This window comes from Penicillium crustosum, assembly GCF_028827405.1.
Source record: "Penicillium crustosum strain IBT 35664 chromosome Unknown utg000005l_segment0_segment0, whole genome shotgun sequence".
NCBI classification, from domain to species: domain Eukaryota; kingdom Fungi; phylum Ascomycota; class Eurotiomycetes; order Eurotiales; family Aspergillaceae; genus Penicillium; species Penicillium crustosum.
Genome location: NW_026623126.1, coordinates 3,891,558 through 3,909,320, shown reverse-complemented (window position 1 = coordinate 3,909,320; position 17,763 = coordinate 3,891,558). Strand labels below are relative to the sequence as shown.

The window sequence follows — 17,763 nt, the reverse complement described above, 5'->3', positions numbered from 1 at the left end:
GGAGGCGGTTATGCTCGTTTTATTTTTATTTTGGAATTATTTCTTTTCTTTTTGGTCCATTTCTGTCCTTTTTGGGAATTCTTGGGGGATTTTTGATTTTTGATTTTTCCTTTTTGATTTTTCGCTTCTTTTTTCTTTTTTTCTTTTTTTCTTTTTCTTTTTCCCTTTTTAGGCTCCATCTTCAAAACCCACCCATGATCTCATGAAAAAAGAATTAAGCATATAAGAAGTTCTTATAATTATTTATTCAACGTATGCCTACTTTGTATAGATATTAGAATTAATCTCAATTAATTTTTCTTTCCCGTTGTTAAAAAAACCATCATGCCCAATCTCCCTGACACGAACACACAAACCCCCGGCAAAAGACGCCGAGTGGGGACTCCCCCGTGGTTGCCTCTAAGGTGCGTTAGTGCAACTGTGCTCCGTGGTGCTATGTAGCCCACAGGGCCGTGCAGCCGCATTGGCTTTCTCAGATCCCTGTTCCCCCCTTTTGCCCAGCACTGTGCGTACTTAATCCTCCGTCAAATGAGAATGGAGATCAGAAATAATCATTTTACTTAATTTTCTTTACCCAGTCCTTTTACTTTTTATTCGCCCTATCTCTATCCAGCTACTCTGTACGGAGTACATAATATAGCTATGATTATTATTGTATACGTCAATAGGCTGCAAGACCAGCACAGACAGACCAAACCCGGAACTGTGCAGGGTGCAGCTGTCGAGTGACCTTGTGTCCCCTCTCCCTTTTTTTTTCCTCATCATTTTTCTCCGGACTTCGTGTACACAATCCCAACCCCCTTGACTCTTGCAAGTCCATGAATTTGTTTGGTAAAAAGTACCAAAGTACCATGCAGGGTACCTTGACTTGCATATTCGCCCCTTCCGTCATTATTGTACCCGCTTTAAGCGGATTAGCGTGTCCACAGTTTTCAATTTTTAAATTTCTTCAGCCACAGGTCAAGCCCTGTGCTTGTGGCTGGTGCATACTTGTGGATGCGATGATCTTGGATTACACATTTCCAGTGGACCTCGGGAGACTCCCGGATATGACAACCGTGATAACCGCCTTTGGAAATTCCAGTAGTGCCCCCTTATGGCTCACATACCATTGTCTCCCTACTTACTTTCAAAAGTATATATAGTACTCCGTATAACGGTGTATAAAACATACGTGGCCATATTAGAGACCATGTGTACCTTATATTTTCCCCCAATGACGGGCTCCACTTGTGCGTGGGCCTCAATTTTCTCCATCAGGGTTTGCTAGCCGAGCCGCCGTCTCTGCCGTTGGAAGGTTGTGAAACGGGGTGTTTCCCAACAGCCTTGGTCAACAACTGTCTTATTATGGATGGTACCTACTTTGTAGGTAGAGATCTGGGTTTCACAGCCGCTTGTTATTTTAACTTGCCGACCGAGTCAATAGACTATATATTTTACCCTTTAGCCTTTTTTTTAATCCTTTTTCTTTCTCTTCCATTTCCCCATCTAAATCCCTGCTGTTTTGAAGTGTTCTCGCCGAGTCTGGGTCAATTAGGACAGGATATATAAATTCTTATTTTGAACAAAAAAAGAGAATGACTTCGCTGCAAATGCAAATCTCGGAAGCATGTCAAAAGCCAAAGCACTCCGGGAATCACGGCAATAACCCGGTCAAAAACAGATCAGCCGCGCGCATGCCTCTGCACTGCGGTCCCATCATTGTGTCCACTGTGGAGAACGCCCATGACTTATCTTGAGACCATAAATAAATAGTAAGAACCAAGACCCCCTGCGACGGGATTTCGCAGACGCCATGCTCCGAGGCGGTGGGTATGACCGTGCAACACGGTTCCAGAGTTAGAATCGAGGCAGGGGGTGTGGGCCAGGAAAACAAAGCTAGACTTGACATTGCATGAATCACTGGCGCTTCCGAGTTGATCAGCGGGAGAGAGAGGCATCACGCAAAGCCATATGCAGATTGTATTTTCATATGAAATTGAGTTCTTCTTGGACGTGGCTCACCTGCACGGTCAACGGTAAACCCTCCACCATTTGCCCGCGGTGGATATCATCCGCCTCATGGTTAGATTATAAGAGGGAAAAATTAAAAAAAAAAAATTTTAAAAAAAAGCATAGCAAAGCAACTCAAACCTAACAAAAAAAAAAAAAAAGATAAAGGTTTCAAGTCATGTCTTGCCAAGACTTGATAGTGCAAAGCGCAGGGATTGAAGCCCGGTCCAGTTGGGACACAGATGTTCGATTTGTGTGACCTCGAAAAAAGACCAAAAGCGAAAATAGATGCGTCCATTTTCTACTCTCCCCGATCACTGATAAGATAGGTATCGTAGGGGGATTGGCCTGACAATGCGCTATTTCCAACCGGGCTCGGTGATGCAGATGCGTGGTTCAAGGACGTGGGGGAGCACAGATGCTGTTTCTTGTGTGAGGTACTTTCTGTTGGGTAACATGTCTGTGTTGCTTTGTGTTGGTGATGGGGCAGGGATATAAGTCTAGTCATATATGATGTCTAGATGCAGATGCTTATCATTTGACGTTAGGTGGTTTTAGGCGATCAGGAGGGTCTCATGGTTGCATGGTTGCATGGTTGCATGGTTGCATGGGTTACCCCAGGCGGGCTCAAGCCTTCAACGCGGCCCCGGGGGTCCTTTTCAGGTACCGCTAAACCAATAATACCAAGCAGTTATTGATGTAGGGGTCAGCTAGCTGACTTCCAAATCTAGCCCGTCACATCTTGATCACTTGTGGCTGCAAGCCCCCATCAGCCACAAATCAGGGAACCTAAGTTTTTATGAGATCTCTTGATGGACATAAGTACTGAGGGGATATATTTCGAGTTGAACCAAGGAGTATTTGGGTAAAGGAACTACCTTAGAATTTAGGATTTTTTGATGATCGCTTGTTGCATTCGAAATAGGTCCGACATTATGTATATTACAATATATATATGTTTTGCTACAAACACGATTTTTTCAACCCCACATTTGTTTGGATTTCCTCTCTTGCACGGCTACATTCACAACAAACTACATATATTTCTAAAAAACAGACAAACCATTTAAATATCGACACCTTGTTTTACTCTCAACTTTGCCTAAAAGTCAACCTTGCTAACGAGCCAGCACGTGATCAGATGCGACACGGAGATTTGTGGCATTTCTAATATGTTTCAAGGAAATGGCACGAAATATTAGATCTAATCAAGCAAGGGTATATAAAAAGAATCTACACTTCAACGTACGCGAAGAAAAAGATACCCGTGGATACTAAGAGCGCTCAGACGCAATCTTTGGAGATCGCATTTATTGCCAAACTGATCATGAATATCGATTATGGTAGGATGTAGAAAGGTAATTTACCAAGTCGGCACATTGCCAGTTTGGCTGAGATGTATAAGCCAAGTAAAGGGACCTAGAAAAGCACATGTGTAGCAAATAGCTCTAGGGGAGCCGTTGCAATATTGGAATCCGTGGATGGGATTGTGAGTACCGAGATTCGAGGATCGAGCGCATAAGCATGTGCAGAATCTCCAACCTACCTTTGTACGAAATGGTCAAGGTTGGCGAACATTGGCAAACCGATGTTCAAAATCTTAGTGGCGACATTAGTAAATTGTTTCCAAGCTTCTGTATTTCAAGTCCTCAATCCATTATCTGATTCGATAGTGCTAGTGGAGGTTCGTTCGTGGTGCACTTCGATGAGCATGCAGCCAATGGATAATGTGCGGGGAAAATCAGTGAAAACTACCTCATGTGGGATGAGGGACAATTTCCGGAAGAGAAGCTGGATATATGTGCCGTAGGGCGCGGTTGGTGCCTCATCAGCGAAGAGCCAGGAAGAAGAGCTGCTCAGATGAAATTTTTCTTGGAGATAGCGACCTCAAGTTTGCGTGCAGTCAAGGGGGAAAGGTGACTTCATATATAACGTTGTACCTCTCATTTCCCAGGGGAATGCGCGATAAATGACACACAAGTCGACTAATATGACAGGTAGATAGTGTGGCCGATCGGATATCTGCGTTACTTGAGAGGTATGGAAGAGTCGATCATTTTTGACGGTAGTCCATAGCTAGCACATGAGCAGACCACGACCCCTCATATTGGAAGGTTTATAATATCACCCAAATTTGGGGGGATGTGATTGATCTACACTCGCCACCTGTCATTGTCATGCCATGCCATTGCGTGCTTGGCTAATGGTAGTTGTATGGTTGATCACTGGCTGAATTTGAGAAAAAGCACATGATTCTCGTGTTGATTGAGGAAAGACGGACAGCCAAGGGGAATTAGTTGGACAGCGTGCAGCCGTAAATAAAGGAAAAAACAGAAGACTTGACCGGGAGTGCGGCAACGTTACGTTTGCCGAGCACAGAACACGCAATCAAGTCACTCCTGACCGCTCACCCGGGAAGCCAAGCAGAGAATACGGTTTTGTATACAGGGTCTAGGCATCCAGATAGAAAAATCCTACAAGCCAAGAGTTGAAATCTGTTGAGGAGAAAGCAAATTTTGGATCTGAAGCGGATGTCGGAGGCGCTGATTCGTTGATATAATCGGATTCATCTCAACGGAGCAGCGGAATGAAAGGACCAGGAGGCCAAGACTTCCAAGACTCTTCCTGTCAGGGCTGGGGTATCTGACAAGAGGGATCAAGATAGGTACGGAGTATCTATTTTGGCTCTCACTATGCACCTGGGCGAAACTTAGGACAATTATTGGCAAAAGTTAGGTAAGAGATATTGAACAATCTGAAAACTATTTCCCCGAAATCGAAATGCCAACACCCGCCAACCTCTCGGCGTCTGGGCGTTGACCCTCCCTTGGGGGGTACTGTGTTGCCCCTGATTTCGTTGTAGACATCCATGGGGTATATAGTAGCCCTGTGAGGGTTTGTGAGATCCACTTCTGCGAGCATTAAATTGTATAGAATGCAGATACAATACAACATACAGGTTATCCATGTAATTTTGGGAGATTGTAAGATTATATAGATGGAGCAATAGGAGTAATACATTTATCACGTGCGTATGGCTATTACCGCCAAGACTCCAGGATTCGTCTCAGCGCGGATCATCTTGTCGTCATCGACCAATCAGAGACCGGAAATAGTTGACTTATCATCCCCGGTGGCTGCTTGGCGCCTTGGCGGGTGGTAAAATCTCGTAATTCGATCTGCACCATTGACCAGACCACTCAGCATTTTTGTTTCACAGTAGGACAACTGCACATCTTGTCCGACATGACCGTACCCTGTTATCGTGTACGCTCTGAGATAGCCATGATCGGGATCTGAGATAAAAGGATCAGCAGGATACCCACAAAGGATTCTTGTACCCCATACAAGGCTCGACTCAATGCCAAGGTCTCGGCATCTGGGCGTCTTGGCGAGAGGGACTGCAAACAGCAGGAAATGCTCTTCCGCTGTCTGGCACGGCCTTTCCTGGGCTTTCCTGGCTTTTCCGCTCTTTCAGGCTGCGGCCCTCCGTTGTCTCTTATAAGTCTCTCTTCCGCCCTTCCTGCCCGCCCCCTTCCCCCTTCGACTTGTCAACAGAGAGCCCCCTATGCCCGAAAGATTACGACTACGGAAACCATGCGGTGAATTCTACATGCAATAGTCGCCCTCTGTGCGTCTACCTTGTACGACTCTTGCTTCGTCTTCACCCACTGCTTTTATCCTCTCGCCCGACATGCGGTCACCGGAGATGTCATATAGTCCCGCCTACTATCAGGATCAGGGACCTCTTGGAACGACACAACCTCACAGCTCGATCGTCACCCCTCCACCGGCTACCCGTCGATCTCAAGAGCAATCCTCTATATTGGGTCACCCCGTAGACGGATCTCGACCCTCCTCTCCCATACCAAGCCGCGACGTCAGTCCCCGCACATCAGGCTCACGGACACACCGTGTATACCATAACCAAACACTAGGAGGACCTTCGTGGCCCGGTTCAGACATACGAGAGACAGACTCCGTTCCGGCCGGCTCAACATCAAGTGGTGCACACAAGGAAGAGCGGGCCCCCAGCAGCTGGACAGACCGGCCGTCATTAATGTCGGGGGAACAGTCCAACCCCAGCATAATCCGTGTTCGAAAACGAGCCATCCCGGATCACGAAATAATCACTAATGAGGGCCAAGATGCTCTCTTGATGCTGGTAAGTGCGCAATGTAGTGGTCCAATGTTTCATTTACTGATAAAGGATTGATAGTTCCGCCTCACAATCGCTCCATTATACTCATTCGGCGCTTCTCTATATACCATCTTCGCCCTCCTCTTCGCCCTCCTTGTCTCACCTTTCCGTCTCTGCTCATTTTCCTCATACCTCCGCGCCACGACGTTCGCATCACAACTTTGCGATCTCCTCTCTCCTGTCCTTCACATCCATGAGCGGCTAGTTTGCTTGCAGCCACCATCAGTGGAAGGCCGATCATCCTCGACCCAATCCACCCAATGGATTCGCCCAGATCCAGATTCAGACCAACCGTCAGTCATATCTGAGCCGAGCGAGGTTTACGCGGTGACTACTTCAATTTTCGTCCTGATCCTATCCCCATTACTCAGCATTGTGATGCTCCTGTTCGCATGGACAGCGGCCTCTTTCTGGGTCTTCTCCATGGTCCTGGGTAACCCGGACGGCACTGAGCGGAAGGACGATGGCCGCACCGCCGTTCTCGGAGTCTGCAAATGGTGGCGGTCATGGCTATGCAAAGCCCGAAAATCATAGTAACTTCCAATAAGAGCCCGCCAGAATCAAGCAGGCCAAATCAGTGATACATCTCACCGCCAGCTTCACGAAAGCTGCATCACTCCCCCTTACCTTGAAATATTGTCCCGTACTACATTGATACCCTCCCCTCCCCTCTCGGTACATGGGCGTACACCGGGAATACGTGGAACGACCTCGCTTTACTTTACTTTTACCCTTCACCTGCTGATATTACCTCCGTCCCTGGTGGCTATGACTATACACATTCTGCATCGTTGATGCACGCGGCGTCTGGGATTGGCTTTTATTTTTACACGGCGTCTGGGTGGGCGCATAGTGACATCGAAATTATTTCGACGTGTATCCTTTTTGTTCTTGTGTCCTGCAGATTATCGGGGTGTGGTTGATGCCTCCCCTTGCTCGACTCAAGGCTTTTTATATTGTCTTGTCTCGTGAGCTGGTGGGAGATCCTCGACCTGCCTTGGAACTGTATTTGTATGTATGAAACTTGCTTGCGAGAGGAGGTTGTATGTATGCACTGCTCTCGAGTGTGAATCTGATACCCAGGTTTAATGCCTTTTATTCCTGGTATTCGCTTGAAGTAAACACTGTAGGATTCTGTCTGTCACCCGATCCTTGTAAGATAGATGACCAGAAGTATTTGTAGTCGAAGGGAAACTGGAAATCATAACTTCAGATGATTATCTCATGCCTTTCAATATATGTAGGTAATACAAGAATAGTCAGTCGTTCATGCGGTCTCTGCCCTTACGGCGTAGGTCATCATCTGATCTAGTTGGCCCAAGATGATACCAGGAATGTTATATTTAAGATTCTACTTTGATATCTTTCCCCCTTGTTAGAATAGGTTTTTGACAAAGCCTGAGGTTATCGTCTTCAAGTATGCTCTTTTGTTCCGCCAGGCAAGGACTAGAATATATTGGAAAGACCATGTGCCTGAGATATAGGCTTTGTATACATATGAAGTCACAAATGATGTCGAGGTCAACACGAGCTGGCAAAAACCGAACAGTGGAGATATGTACCGTTCACTGAATAAGACTTTACATCTACTCCCCTAAAATCACTGTGTAGTATCCCATACCGGAATGGGAATTTCCCATCACTATCCCTGCTTGCCTTTGTTGAACCACCCGTCTACGCCGTAGGACTACCCCTGTAGAGATTATCTCCACAATTTGCAACTTCTTCTTTGTGACTCTTAGGGGTCGTATTTGGCTAACTAATATTTTAGCTCTCCCTGTCCCCTGAGTTATGTAAGAAACACATCTCTTCCAAGGTTATCCAAATTTCATTCAAGGAACCTCCCTTCCAACTCCCATGGAAGCATGCATCCTAGCCAGACAACCGGAGGCCCTAACCTCAATATATCCATTGCTGCCCCTCCAATATGGATATATGCCGCCGGGGACACTATAATCGGCAGCGTGAACCGGCACTCGCACATCGTGACCCCAGATGCCAAGATCTCACTTACATTGATCGGACGCACAAGAGCCCGCCTAATAACAGAAGGCTATCCATCGAAAGTCTCATCCTACGGCAACTGGAAACTTTTCCAACTTCCATCACAAACCTTGTTACGTGGACCTATACACATACCCTCGCCCAGCACTCCAACCGACTGGATCAACATCCCTTTCTCAATTAATATCCCCGAAGCAACTTCATCGTCAGCAGTCCACAATCACGAACAAGAAGAGAGCTTCATCCCTCTAGAAGCAAACTGCATCACACAGCACCCGTTACCGGGGACATTTTCCACCAAATGGGCCGGAGCAAAGGTCTACATCGAGTACTATCTCCAGGCGCAGCTGCGGTATATGCGAAATGGCTTGTGGCGTGTCCAACGTGCGACAGCACCCATCACGTTGGGCTTTCCGACTGTAGACGCGGGCGGGATCCGGTTCGCGCTGCAGCAGTGTAGTATCGCGAGCCGGGTGCGCAGCCAGCGATTGCTTCCGTCGATGCGGGGCGTGGATTTATCCGTGATGCAGAAGACGCGGAAGATTCTTGGGGTATCTTCTGTTCCGGGATTCAGCTTTGAGGTTGTGATGAATGTGCCGATTGCTATCCAGCTTGATGATTCGTCGCCGATTCCGCTTGTTATCAGGGTTATACCGCGGAGGGATGGGAGTAGTAGTGCTATTTGGGATGTTGTACAACGGGTTGATATTATTGCGGTTAAGATGAGTATCTTGTCAAAAGTTGAGATTGTTGTCAAACCGAGCGAGGAGAGCTTTTATAAGATTCCCAATGATGAGCATGTGTTTGTTCAGCATTTGGGCTTAGAGAAAGCTTTTGAGCAGCGAAAGGACCCTATTGTCACCTTTGCTGGGCCAAGTGATACATCGGTCGATATTGGGAGGATGCTTCGACTTGTTCTTAGACACGATGGTCTGACGAGTGATGGGAAGCGCCTCGGTGTTTTGACTAGCATCCAGCCTAGTTTTGTCACTTTCAATACTAGGCTGAGTCACTCGATAATGGGGCAGACTTCTCTTAGTATTGCCGGGGAGACACGAACTGTGTCGATGACGACAGTGGTCACTGTGTATAACAGTGCCTCTAGGTTGTGAAGTTGTGCTTTGTTAAGGCCATGGGATTTGTGAATTTGACTGGTGTTTATTTTGTGGACAGAGTTCACTTCTGTCGTATTGCTTTGCAGGAGCATATCCCTTGTCGAATATAAGACAAGGAGAGCAACAGCGAATAGCCTAATGATTGCACGGCTAAACACTTATAATTGAATTGTCATATAATATCATAATTAACAGATAGTATCAAAAGAATGAAGCTGCGGCCGCTTCAATAGTTACCGATTCGTATTCAACGTCACCAGCATCATGGTCGACAAAAGAAGAATCAGGGCCATTAGCATCATCATCAGATAGGCCAATGTCATGGATATCCAAACCAGTCACACCACGAGACAACATCTGGATCTTTATCTCCATATCATGTTTTCTCTTCTGCTCCTTCACCTCCTCCTCTGTCGACCTCTTCAACTCCCTCTCATACGCGCGCTGCTCCTCTTGGTCCCGAGCATTGTCCGCCCATACCTTTAGGTGTTCCGGGTATCGCAGACACCATATCACAATATCCCGTGTCGCATGCGCATCCTCCAGCGCACTGTGGCCCTGCTTCCCGACTTGGATGTCATAATTGACCAATTCATTGGTAAGGGTCTTCAGACTCCATGTGCGGTTGAGTGGTTCACCGGCATGTACAGTGTAAAACACCGCTTCACTGGTGATGATAGAGGAGTCGACAACGTTCCAGTGGATAATACCTAAGACGTCAAGATCATTGTTAAGAGAATGACCAATGAGGACAGTCTCGCTATCCATGAACTCCCATAATTTCGAGCGCGCGCCTTCCCAGCCAAACAAGGCTGTGCCTTTTTTGACAGCCTTGTTCATGGCACTAGGAGTCACCCCACTGAACCGAGAATCCCAATTCACAACTCTAGATTTCGGCTGCACATAATTGTCGATGAGAACCTCGCCAGTCAAAAAGTCAATTGCGCTCAAATAAGCAAGCTCCCGACGCCCTGCTTCGACTTGCACCATCTCACAGTCAAGGACAATTGCTTTCCTTTTTGGCAAGCCGTCTGCGGAGCGAGGAACTTGGCGGAAATGTCCTGTTTTCGGAGGGGGCTTCTTCGACGGGCGTCTGCCGATATCTGCCAAGCCAGCCCGAAAGGTGAAGCCTCGGGTGGCGAGACGGGTTTCCGAGTGACATCGTGCCGACAAGTAGCGAAAGATCAAGCTTTGCTCGAGCGGCTCGAGCGAAACATGGTAATTTGCGTTTTGGGTGGCAGGTGATGACGCATTCTGGGTGTCAAGTTCAGAGGTCTTGTTCCATAGATCTTCAAAAGCCTCTGTGCTCAATGGAGCACGTGTTGGTGCCTGGTTTGATGTGCACTTTTGAGATGGTTTTGCAGGCTTGGCAGGCAGTGTATCAGAGCGATCCAGGGACTTCTCAATCTTTGTTTTCTTTTTGAGTTTCGCAGATTTGGCAGACAAAGCCTCAAACGGATCCTGGTATTCATCAAGCTTTGTTTTCTTTGCGATGGATTTTGTAGGCTTGACAGGCACGGGCTCAGAAAGATCCTGGGAATCCTCAAGCTTTGTTTTCTTTGGATTGGGTTTCGCAGTTTTGGCAGACAAAGCCTCAAACAGATCCTGGGATTCCTCGAGCTTTGTTTTCTTTGTAATGGATTTTGTAGGTTTGACAGGGAGGGAATCAGAAAGATCCTGGGACTTCTCAAGCTTTGTCTTCTTTGCAATGGATTTTGTAGGTTTGACAGGGAGGGAATCAGAAAGATCCTGGGACTTCTCAAGCTTTGTTTTCTTTGCAATGGATTTTGTAGGCTTGACAGGCACGGGCTCGGAACGATCCTGTAACCTGTCATCCTTCGCGGTCTTGGGCGATGGATTTGCAGGCTTGACAAAAGACTCGGACAGATCCGGGAGCTTGTTATATTTCACGGACTTTAGAGCTGATTTCGAAGGTTTAGAAGGCAAGAGCTCAGAAAGATCCTGGAACTTCTGTTCCTTTGTGCTCTTTGGCGCTGGTTTTGTCGACTTGAGGGACTTGAGATCACAACCATCTAAGGGCTTTTCATGCTTCCGAAAATGCTTGAACAACGCCGTTACAGTTTCAAATGATTCGTCGCATGGACTGCAAGCGAGTTTGTGGCCTTTGGACTCAAAATGAGTCTTGACAGCAATGATGCTTTTGAAGCCACCTTTCTGACACCCGGGACAGACAAATAACTTGTCAACGGCTGTCGTGGGTGAAGCCATGATAGAAAAAATAGAGATTGGTGTGTTGTTTTCCAATTTTGTCGTGACTTGGGTGTACGAAGAGCTATTATGGAAGGAGCAATATGTGTATGTCTTGCCTAATCGAGCCCAAACGTGGGGAGCAAAGATTGGTAGGCGTGACACTTTGCCCGTAATCACTATGGAAGCGTATGGGTCAATGAGCCAACGATATGTAATCGATGGAACAGCCTTGAGTGTCCGAATTACCTGGTTCAACTGGTCAGGCAAAAGCGTAGAGTGAATCGATAATTGAAGAGGGATGAAATTGGCCAAGCCGAGATTCTGCCCAACTCTACCGGGTTGGAATGGTGCCTGAAATATCGGGCCAATGGAGGCACCCAGATGTCACCGCCAATCACAGCCAAGAACAGTGCAAAAGAGTTTCTCCAATCAGCACTGTGAATAATATCCTGCGGGGCTTCCAAGGTTATTATTAGGATGTCAAAATGTCCCGAGGTCGGATAAGGTACCCGTAGCTACTTATAATTTAGAAATTACTATTGATAACCATTTCTTTACCTATAGGTTATAACCACTGCTTATTAGTATATCAACTCTTGATTTCTAGGGGTTTTAATGAGCCCGTCGTCTATATTCTATATTCTATGTTTAATAGTGATTTACGCGTTTAGGTGCAATAATCTTCAGACGAACTATTGGAGTTGGTGCTCCACATATAGAAAACAAAATCTTTATCATATATAATTCTAAAAGACTGTCAATATGCATACAAAACGTTTGACTAGGCAAAAAAGGACAAACTAAACCGTAGGCCTCTGGGAACAAGCCCAGTATTCTCTACCCTTCTCCCTCTCCTACTTATCGTCGACTTATATCTAAAGTTCCTCTTCTTCCGAGTCAGATACTTCTCCCATTTCATCATCTTCTGCGGAGTCATAAGCCTCTCCCGCTTCGTCATATTCTATTGATTCATAAACCTCTCCCGTTTCGTCGTATTCTATTGATCCATACACTTCTTCCATTTCATCATCATCATCATCATCATCATCATCATCATCATCATCATCATCATCCCGCGGCGCTCTCATTCCTAGAATAGCCTCTTGCCCTTGGACATATAAACTGGCAGGATCTGGCAAGTCTGGATACTCTGGCATCTCCCCAAATGCTAGCTTCTTATGAACTGGAAGTTTAGAATCGTCGTCATCTGCGTCATCTCGTCCTCGTTTACGTGATGCTTCCGGTGCAGGTACAGGGGCTTGAGCTGGAACTGGAGCTGGAACTGGAGCTGGAACTGGAGCTGGAACTGGAGCTGGAACTGGTGCTGGAGCAGGTGCCTTTGCCGGGGCCTTTGCCGGGGCGGGTGCTGGAGCCGGAGCCGGAGGTGGAGGCGGTGGTTGCCATCCAGCCTTGAGCGGTGCAGGGAGTCCCCATCTAGTGGGATCATATGCCCGGTAGTAACGACAAAGATCCATCATACACTCAACAAGGTCAGCTTGAGGACGGCCTTGGATAGATGCTGGTAGATTGGGTATTTCAGCGACGAAACCAGCCTCTATGTTTGCTTTACGCAAGGTCGAGTGAAGAAGGTGCTTAGCCATCTTACCACCAAGGATATGTGTAGTTTGCTCGCTGTCGTGAACTCTTCGAATAGCGGCCATAACAGTAGCTCTGGACTGAAGGTCCGCATAAAGACCAAGTTGATCCCACAAACCTCTTTCGGGCCGTGGACCTATACCAGAAGTGTAATTGACCATGTTGAAGGGTAACGATGAAAAGTAATATAGAGTTGAATTGTGTTGGTTGTTGGATCGTTGGACTTATTGGATCGTTGGATTGATTGAATAGTTGCTGTGAATATGGAATGAGAGCTGGAATGGATTTCATCGAATATTAAATACTTGACGCGCTCTTTGTGACCGAGGCAGTGTTAATTTAGAACGCAGCTTTGAGCCTCGAGCTTTGAAAATGCATTGTTTATTGTATTTGACATCGACAAAAGAGAGCAACAAAGGATATGGCTAAGATGATTCATGAGATCCTCTTTTAGATCAAAACAAAAAGGTAGTAAACAAAGCGGAGATGGTTTAATTAGTCTCTAAGAATAATGGTCCCGAAACAATGGTGTGATATATGGGATTATCTATCTATCCGCCTTGTTGTTGAGGTAGAACATGGATACTATATGGAACTAGGAATCTGTGATAATTTAGCCTCTGTTGATTTCCATATGATGGCTATTTAACTTATGAGAAGAGAAAATGAGAAACAAAGTAGATTAGAGAAGGGGATTAGACTTCTATATCTGGAACTGAGCTACTGTTTGCTCATGCTTGCTCATGCTTAATATTGATATATGCGAAACAACTCTGCAATAGGATGGCGTGGAGATCAGGATTCCAAAGTGAGGTTGTTGATGCCCGAACTTCAAACCGCCAAGAATGAAGCGAATGCATGTCAAGTTCCAAGTAGAAATATTATGTGACTGACCTATGTCGCCGGTCGCGTACATCTCTTTGTTAAAGTGAAGAGAAGCCAGACACCTAATACCTAACCCTCACACATTCATGGAGAGGATGGCCGATTTCCACTTCACGCAACAGAAATTGGACAATGACCTTGTCTGGTCCATTTCTACTCTTCTTGACTCAATAGGTGTTCCAAACCTCCTTTGGGGCAACTATCTGCTCACTGTTTATGGAGTGCCCACGATTGTGGATGTCAGCATTATCTTGATTGACTAGAGCACCCGCTAGTGTTTCAATAGGAAGCCGCTTTCGTTGTTCCAGATGATCTCGCCCAGGCCGTGTTCTCTTCACTTATGAACGCTGGGTTTCTACCTTGCAACGAAAGCTCGGGCTGCCCGCACTCTGGTACTTTCGGAGTCCCCACAATATTTAGGCACCTACATATTAATGATGAGCTTGCAGTCTCGCTTTATCAAAAATCTGATGTCCTATGGGAGTTTGAAGACCTTGACTTGTTGCCTGATGAAAACCCAGATATCATGCTTGCCTCGGATGACCGACTCCCGTCAGCATCTCTAGGCCGTGGCCGAGGGCGTTTCTTGTCACATCCTTGTGCTGTGAAGATTCCCTGTGCTATGAGTTATTGTGAGGCTCTGATTCTGTTACTTTGCCGTGACCGGGACTCTATTTGCGAGAGTTATTGGTTGGCTATTCTGAGCTATATGCTGGAGTATGTTGATGGTACGGATATCTTGGACGAAAACAAGCTGCAAGAAGGCTATAGGAAGTTTTACCATGCTATCAAACTGGGAGATCCTGCGATTTATTCGACACTAAATGAGCTCCGACTTAGTTTGATCGAAGAACGTCGCCTCCCAGTGAAAATTTACTAGCAAACCAGGATGCATGACCAAATCTCTCAGTTTAGAACAATTGATATAAAACATAATTCAGGTGAATTCCGTTGCCGCTCAAACTGTAGATACCAATAGTCCTTTCACAGTCAAATCCTTCAGACCGAGAAAAGTAATAACCTCTTTGGTTTGATGTCACTATTTCCCCGGCCTTCAAGTCCTGGAAGCCGCAGTTAAAATGTGTGTGGCCCAAAGCACAGATTATGACAACCTCATTTCCCCAGAAACGCCCGTTTCATAGGTCGGTCATGAAAGCTGATGAGACTTTCGATGACCATCTCGTGAGTGGCTGGACATAGATAAGTAAACACGACAGCTTTGCGATATGAGAAGGAAGTTCGATAATATTAGATGTTGGACTCATTGTAACCGAATGCGACGTGATATAGTCCTAATCGATGGCATAGATTCCATGGGTGGACTAGGGATGAGGAAGACAACGAAGCTGTAGTTAATCGAGGGGTTCTCGCACCCACGTAAGTAGATGAGTTCACTCGAGGATACACACGGATTCTCATCTACTTGCCTGGGAGGAATTCGGAATCACTCTTCTCCCAAGGATAGTGCCGTTCGAGGTCTCGGATGAGTTGTTCATGAACCGCGCTTCGCGGCTGGATTGACACCTTGAATGGAGCGGGATGGCTAATGACCCCGGGGAGAAACTTTAGTGGGATATCCTGAGTAACCCCATTTTGTACTGGTTTCGAGATACTGAAGACAGCCAGAGCCTGTGAAACAGTGAGAAAGACGTTCGCGTCTGCCAGAGTACGCCCAGGACAGGCGCGACGACCAAACCCAAACACAAGCATGTGTGGATCGCGCTCTGGGAGTTTTCCGTCGGGGGAGGTCAAAAAGCGCTCCGGGCTGAAGGTCATTGGGTCACGATATACCGTTGGATCGTGCGTAAATGCCCTAGAATATTGAAAACTGTATCAGAAACTACTGTATCCTGCAATGGAAAGGAACAACTCACCAGATGTTTGCAAGAATAGACGATCCCTTGGGGATGAAGTACCCCTCGCATGTATCGTCCTGAGTTGACGTGTGTGTAACACTCATGGGTACAACTGGATGCCATCGGAGAACCTCCTTGACTAGTGCATCCATATATGGAAGATTTTCTCGATCTTGGAATTCAGGTAGTCGACCGCTCCCAATTACTGTGTCGAGTTCCTGCTGAGCCTTGCGTTGCGCCTCCGGAAAAAGAGCCATTGCGAGGAAGAAACTTGCAATAGAGGAGACAGTCTACTTTTTGTCAGTCAAATATAATGCGTACAGTCCGGATTTTCTCTTACTGTATCTGCGCCTCCTGCGTATAAAGATCCAGCTGACCACTTGATGATGTCTTCTTCTTCAGTCCCGGGCTCCACAGGATTGTTTTGAAGAAGATTGGACAAGAAAGATGGCACGAAGCGACCATTACTCATTTCTTGCTTGGTAAATGCATATGGAACGTCACTGAACGACTGTGCTCTTGACTTGTAGCCTTGAGCGATCTTCACGAATCCCGCCCCAGGCAGCCAGGCTGGGAGATATCTCACTAGCCGGAGAGTCAGATGATATTTCATAATTCAGTGTATCGATGTAAATCGTCAATCACTACTTACTTATTGGAAGAAACTCCACTGCCCAAGTTGCTGGAAGCAAGGCGTATGAGAAGTCCTCCATCGCCTTGTCGGCCAGGTCTACAAGAGGGTCTTGAGCATGAGGTTCAATAGTATACCCGTACCCAATCTTCAAGACGATAGCTCCAGCGTCCCTATTGAAATTAGAATTTGTGTAATAAAATATGTCCAATAGAGGAATTGACTCACTTCCGTATGTGCTGATGAAGTTTGTCTGGCTCATCCAATACCCTTAACAGGAAACGACCAACCTCGGCTGTCTGAACATTGTTGAAACGAGAAACGGAATTCTTTGAACCTATCTCTTGATACAAGTGCTTTCGTGTTTTTCTTACATGGTCTGGGTTTCTGAGCGCTCCAAGAACATATTGCCAACCCGACCTGGCGATATCAGTTACCCTGGTATCACGCAAGCAATGCTCTCACTTACATGTCAGTAAACATGTTTTCTGGACGTCCTGAGTGTATAGAAGAACGCTTTTCTAGTAGTTGCACCGCCAAATTGGCATCGTTAAGGATAATGACATGTTTGTCCAGCACAGTAAGTGAGCTAATGGGACCTAATTTGGCAACGGTCAACATCCCACGTTACATATTACGCAGGAATTCTCTTTTACCATATAACTCCTTATGTTTCAGCCAGTGCATCCAATCTTGTTGATCTGGCGTCGGAAGGTCCTTCAGATTTCCAATTATGGGCCTCTGTTTCGGACCAGGAGGAAGAGGAAGGGGATATTTTTTGCGGCCGCGAAGGGTTGTAACAATCCAAAGCCCAAAGGAAATGAGAAGACCCAACTACAATTTTGACAACATGCTGATGTTGATATTAAAGATAAAAATTCAAAAGATCAAGGGGGGGTGCTGGAAGGATGGCCTTTTAAAGCGCTAAAGAGGGGTTTGTTTTGACACAGATACCTGCAATATGAATATTAACTATTGATTGGTCTCTGTATTTTACGAATGTAGCATTGCAGGACGTGTGTACTTGATCGAGGATCTCTCACTCTACGATAGGTCAGTCGTCTGCATATAGGAGGGGTGAGGCGGGGTGTACGTGCATATTCACGCAGTCTGCATCTACGAAATACAAGGCGGCCTGTCTGTGTAACTGAAATTATCCAAGCCCTCTGATTGGATTGGCTTCCAAGATTCATATGTTTGGCGGGTTTGCAGAAACGCGGCTACTCAGTACATCCATGGATCCAATAAACTAATGACTATAGCAGCTTACAT

General features: G+C 46.3%; 7 protein-coding genes across 7 annotated transcripts; 3 read left to right on the top strand and 4 right to left on the bottom strand.

Annotated features, from left to right (window-relative positions):
• Positions 1-5,686: 5,686 nt before the first annotated feature.
• Positions 5,687-6,727, top strand: N7487_012153 (uncharacterized protein; the record flags this gene model as incomplete). Its single annotated transcript, XM_056879883.1, has 2 exons — positions 5,687-6,157; positions 6,212-6,727. 2 exons carry the CDS (start codon positions 5,687-5,689, stop codon positions 6,725-6,727), a joined length of 987 nt encoding a protein of 328 aa, XP_056725202.1.
• A 1,331-nt stretch (positions 6,728-8,058) lies between these two features.
• On the top strand, positions 8,059-9,309 carry N7487_012152 (uncharacterized protein; the record flags this gene model as incomplete). The annotated part of the gene is made up of 1 exon (XM_056879882.1): positions 8,059-9,309. The coding sequence occupies one exon, from the start codon at positions 8,059-8,061 to the stop codon at positions 9,307-9,309; it is 1,251 nt and encodes a 416-aa protein (XP_056725201.1).
• Positions 9,310-9,513: 204 nt separating this feature from the next.
• N7487_012151 (3'-5' exonuclease) lies at positions 9,514-11,541 on the bottom strand (the record flags this gene model as incomplete). The annotated part of the gene is made up of 1 exon (XM_056879881.1): positions 9,514-11,541. The coding sequence occupies one exon, from the start codon at positions 11,539-11,541 to the stop codon at positions 9,514-9,516; it is 2,028 nt and encodes a 675-aa protein (XP_056725200.1).
• Positions 11,542-12,398: 857 nt separating this feature from the next.
• Positions 12,399-13,280, bottom strand: N7487_012150 (uncharacterized protein; the record flags this gene model as incomplete). Its single annotated transcript, XM_056879880.1, has 1 exon — positions 12,399-13,280. The coding sequence occupies one exon, from the start codon at positions 13,278-13,280 to the stop codon at positions 12,399-12,401; it is 882 nt and encodes a 293-aa protein (XP_056725199.1).
• Positions 13,281-14,090: 810 nt separating this feature from the next.
• On the top strand, positions 14,091-14,884 carry N7487_012149 (uncharacterized protein; the record flags this gene model as incomplete). The annotated part of the gene is made up of 2 exons (XM_056879879.1): positions 14,091-14,243; positions 14,291-14,884. 2 exons carry the CDS (start codon positions 14,091-14,093, stop codon positions 14,882-14,884), a joined length of 747 nt encoding a protein of 248 aa, XP_056725198.1.
• Positions 14,885-15,423: 539 nt separating this feature from the next.
• Positions 15,424-17,112, bottom strand: N7487_012148 (cytochrome P450; the record flags this gene model as incomplete). The annotated part of the gene is made up of 6 exons (XM_056879878.1): positions 15,424-15,817; positions 15,879-16,150; positions 16,201-16,445; positions 16,513-16,664; positions 16,720-16,911; positions 16,961-17,112. 6 exons carry the CDS (start codon positions 17,110-17,112, stop codon positions 15,424-15,426), a joined length of 1,407 nt encoding a protein of 468 aa, XP_056725197.1.
• A 6-nt stretch (positions 17,113-17,118) lies between these two features.
• Positions 17,119-17,590, bottom strand: N7487_012147 (uncharacterized protein; the record flags this gene model as incomplete). Its single annotated transcript, XM_056879877.1, has 2 exons — positions 17,119-17,325; positions 17,585-17,590. The coding sequence occupies 2 exons, from the start codon at positions 17,588-17,590 to the stop codon at positions 17,119-17,121; spliced, it is 213 nt and encodes a 70-aa protein (XP_056725196.1).
• Positions 17,591-17,763: the final 173 nt, after the last annotated feature.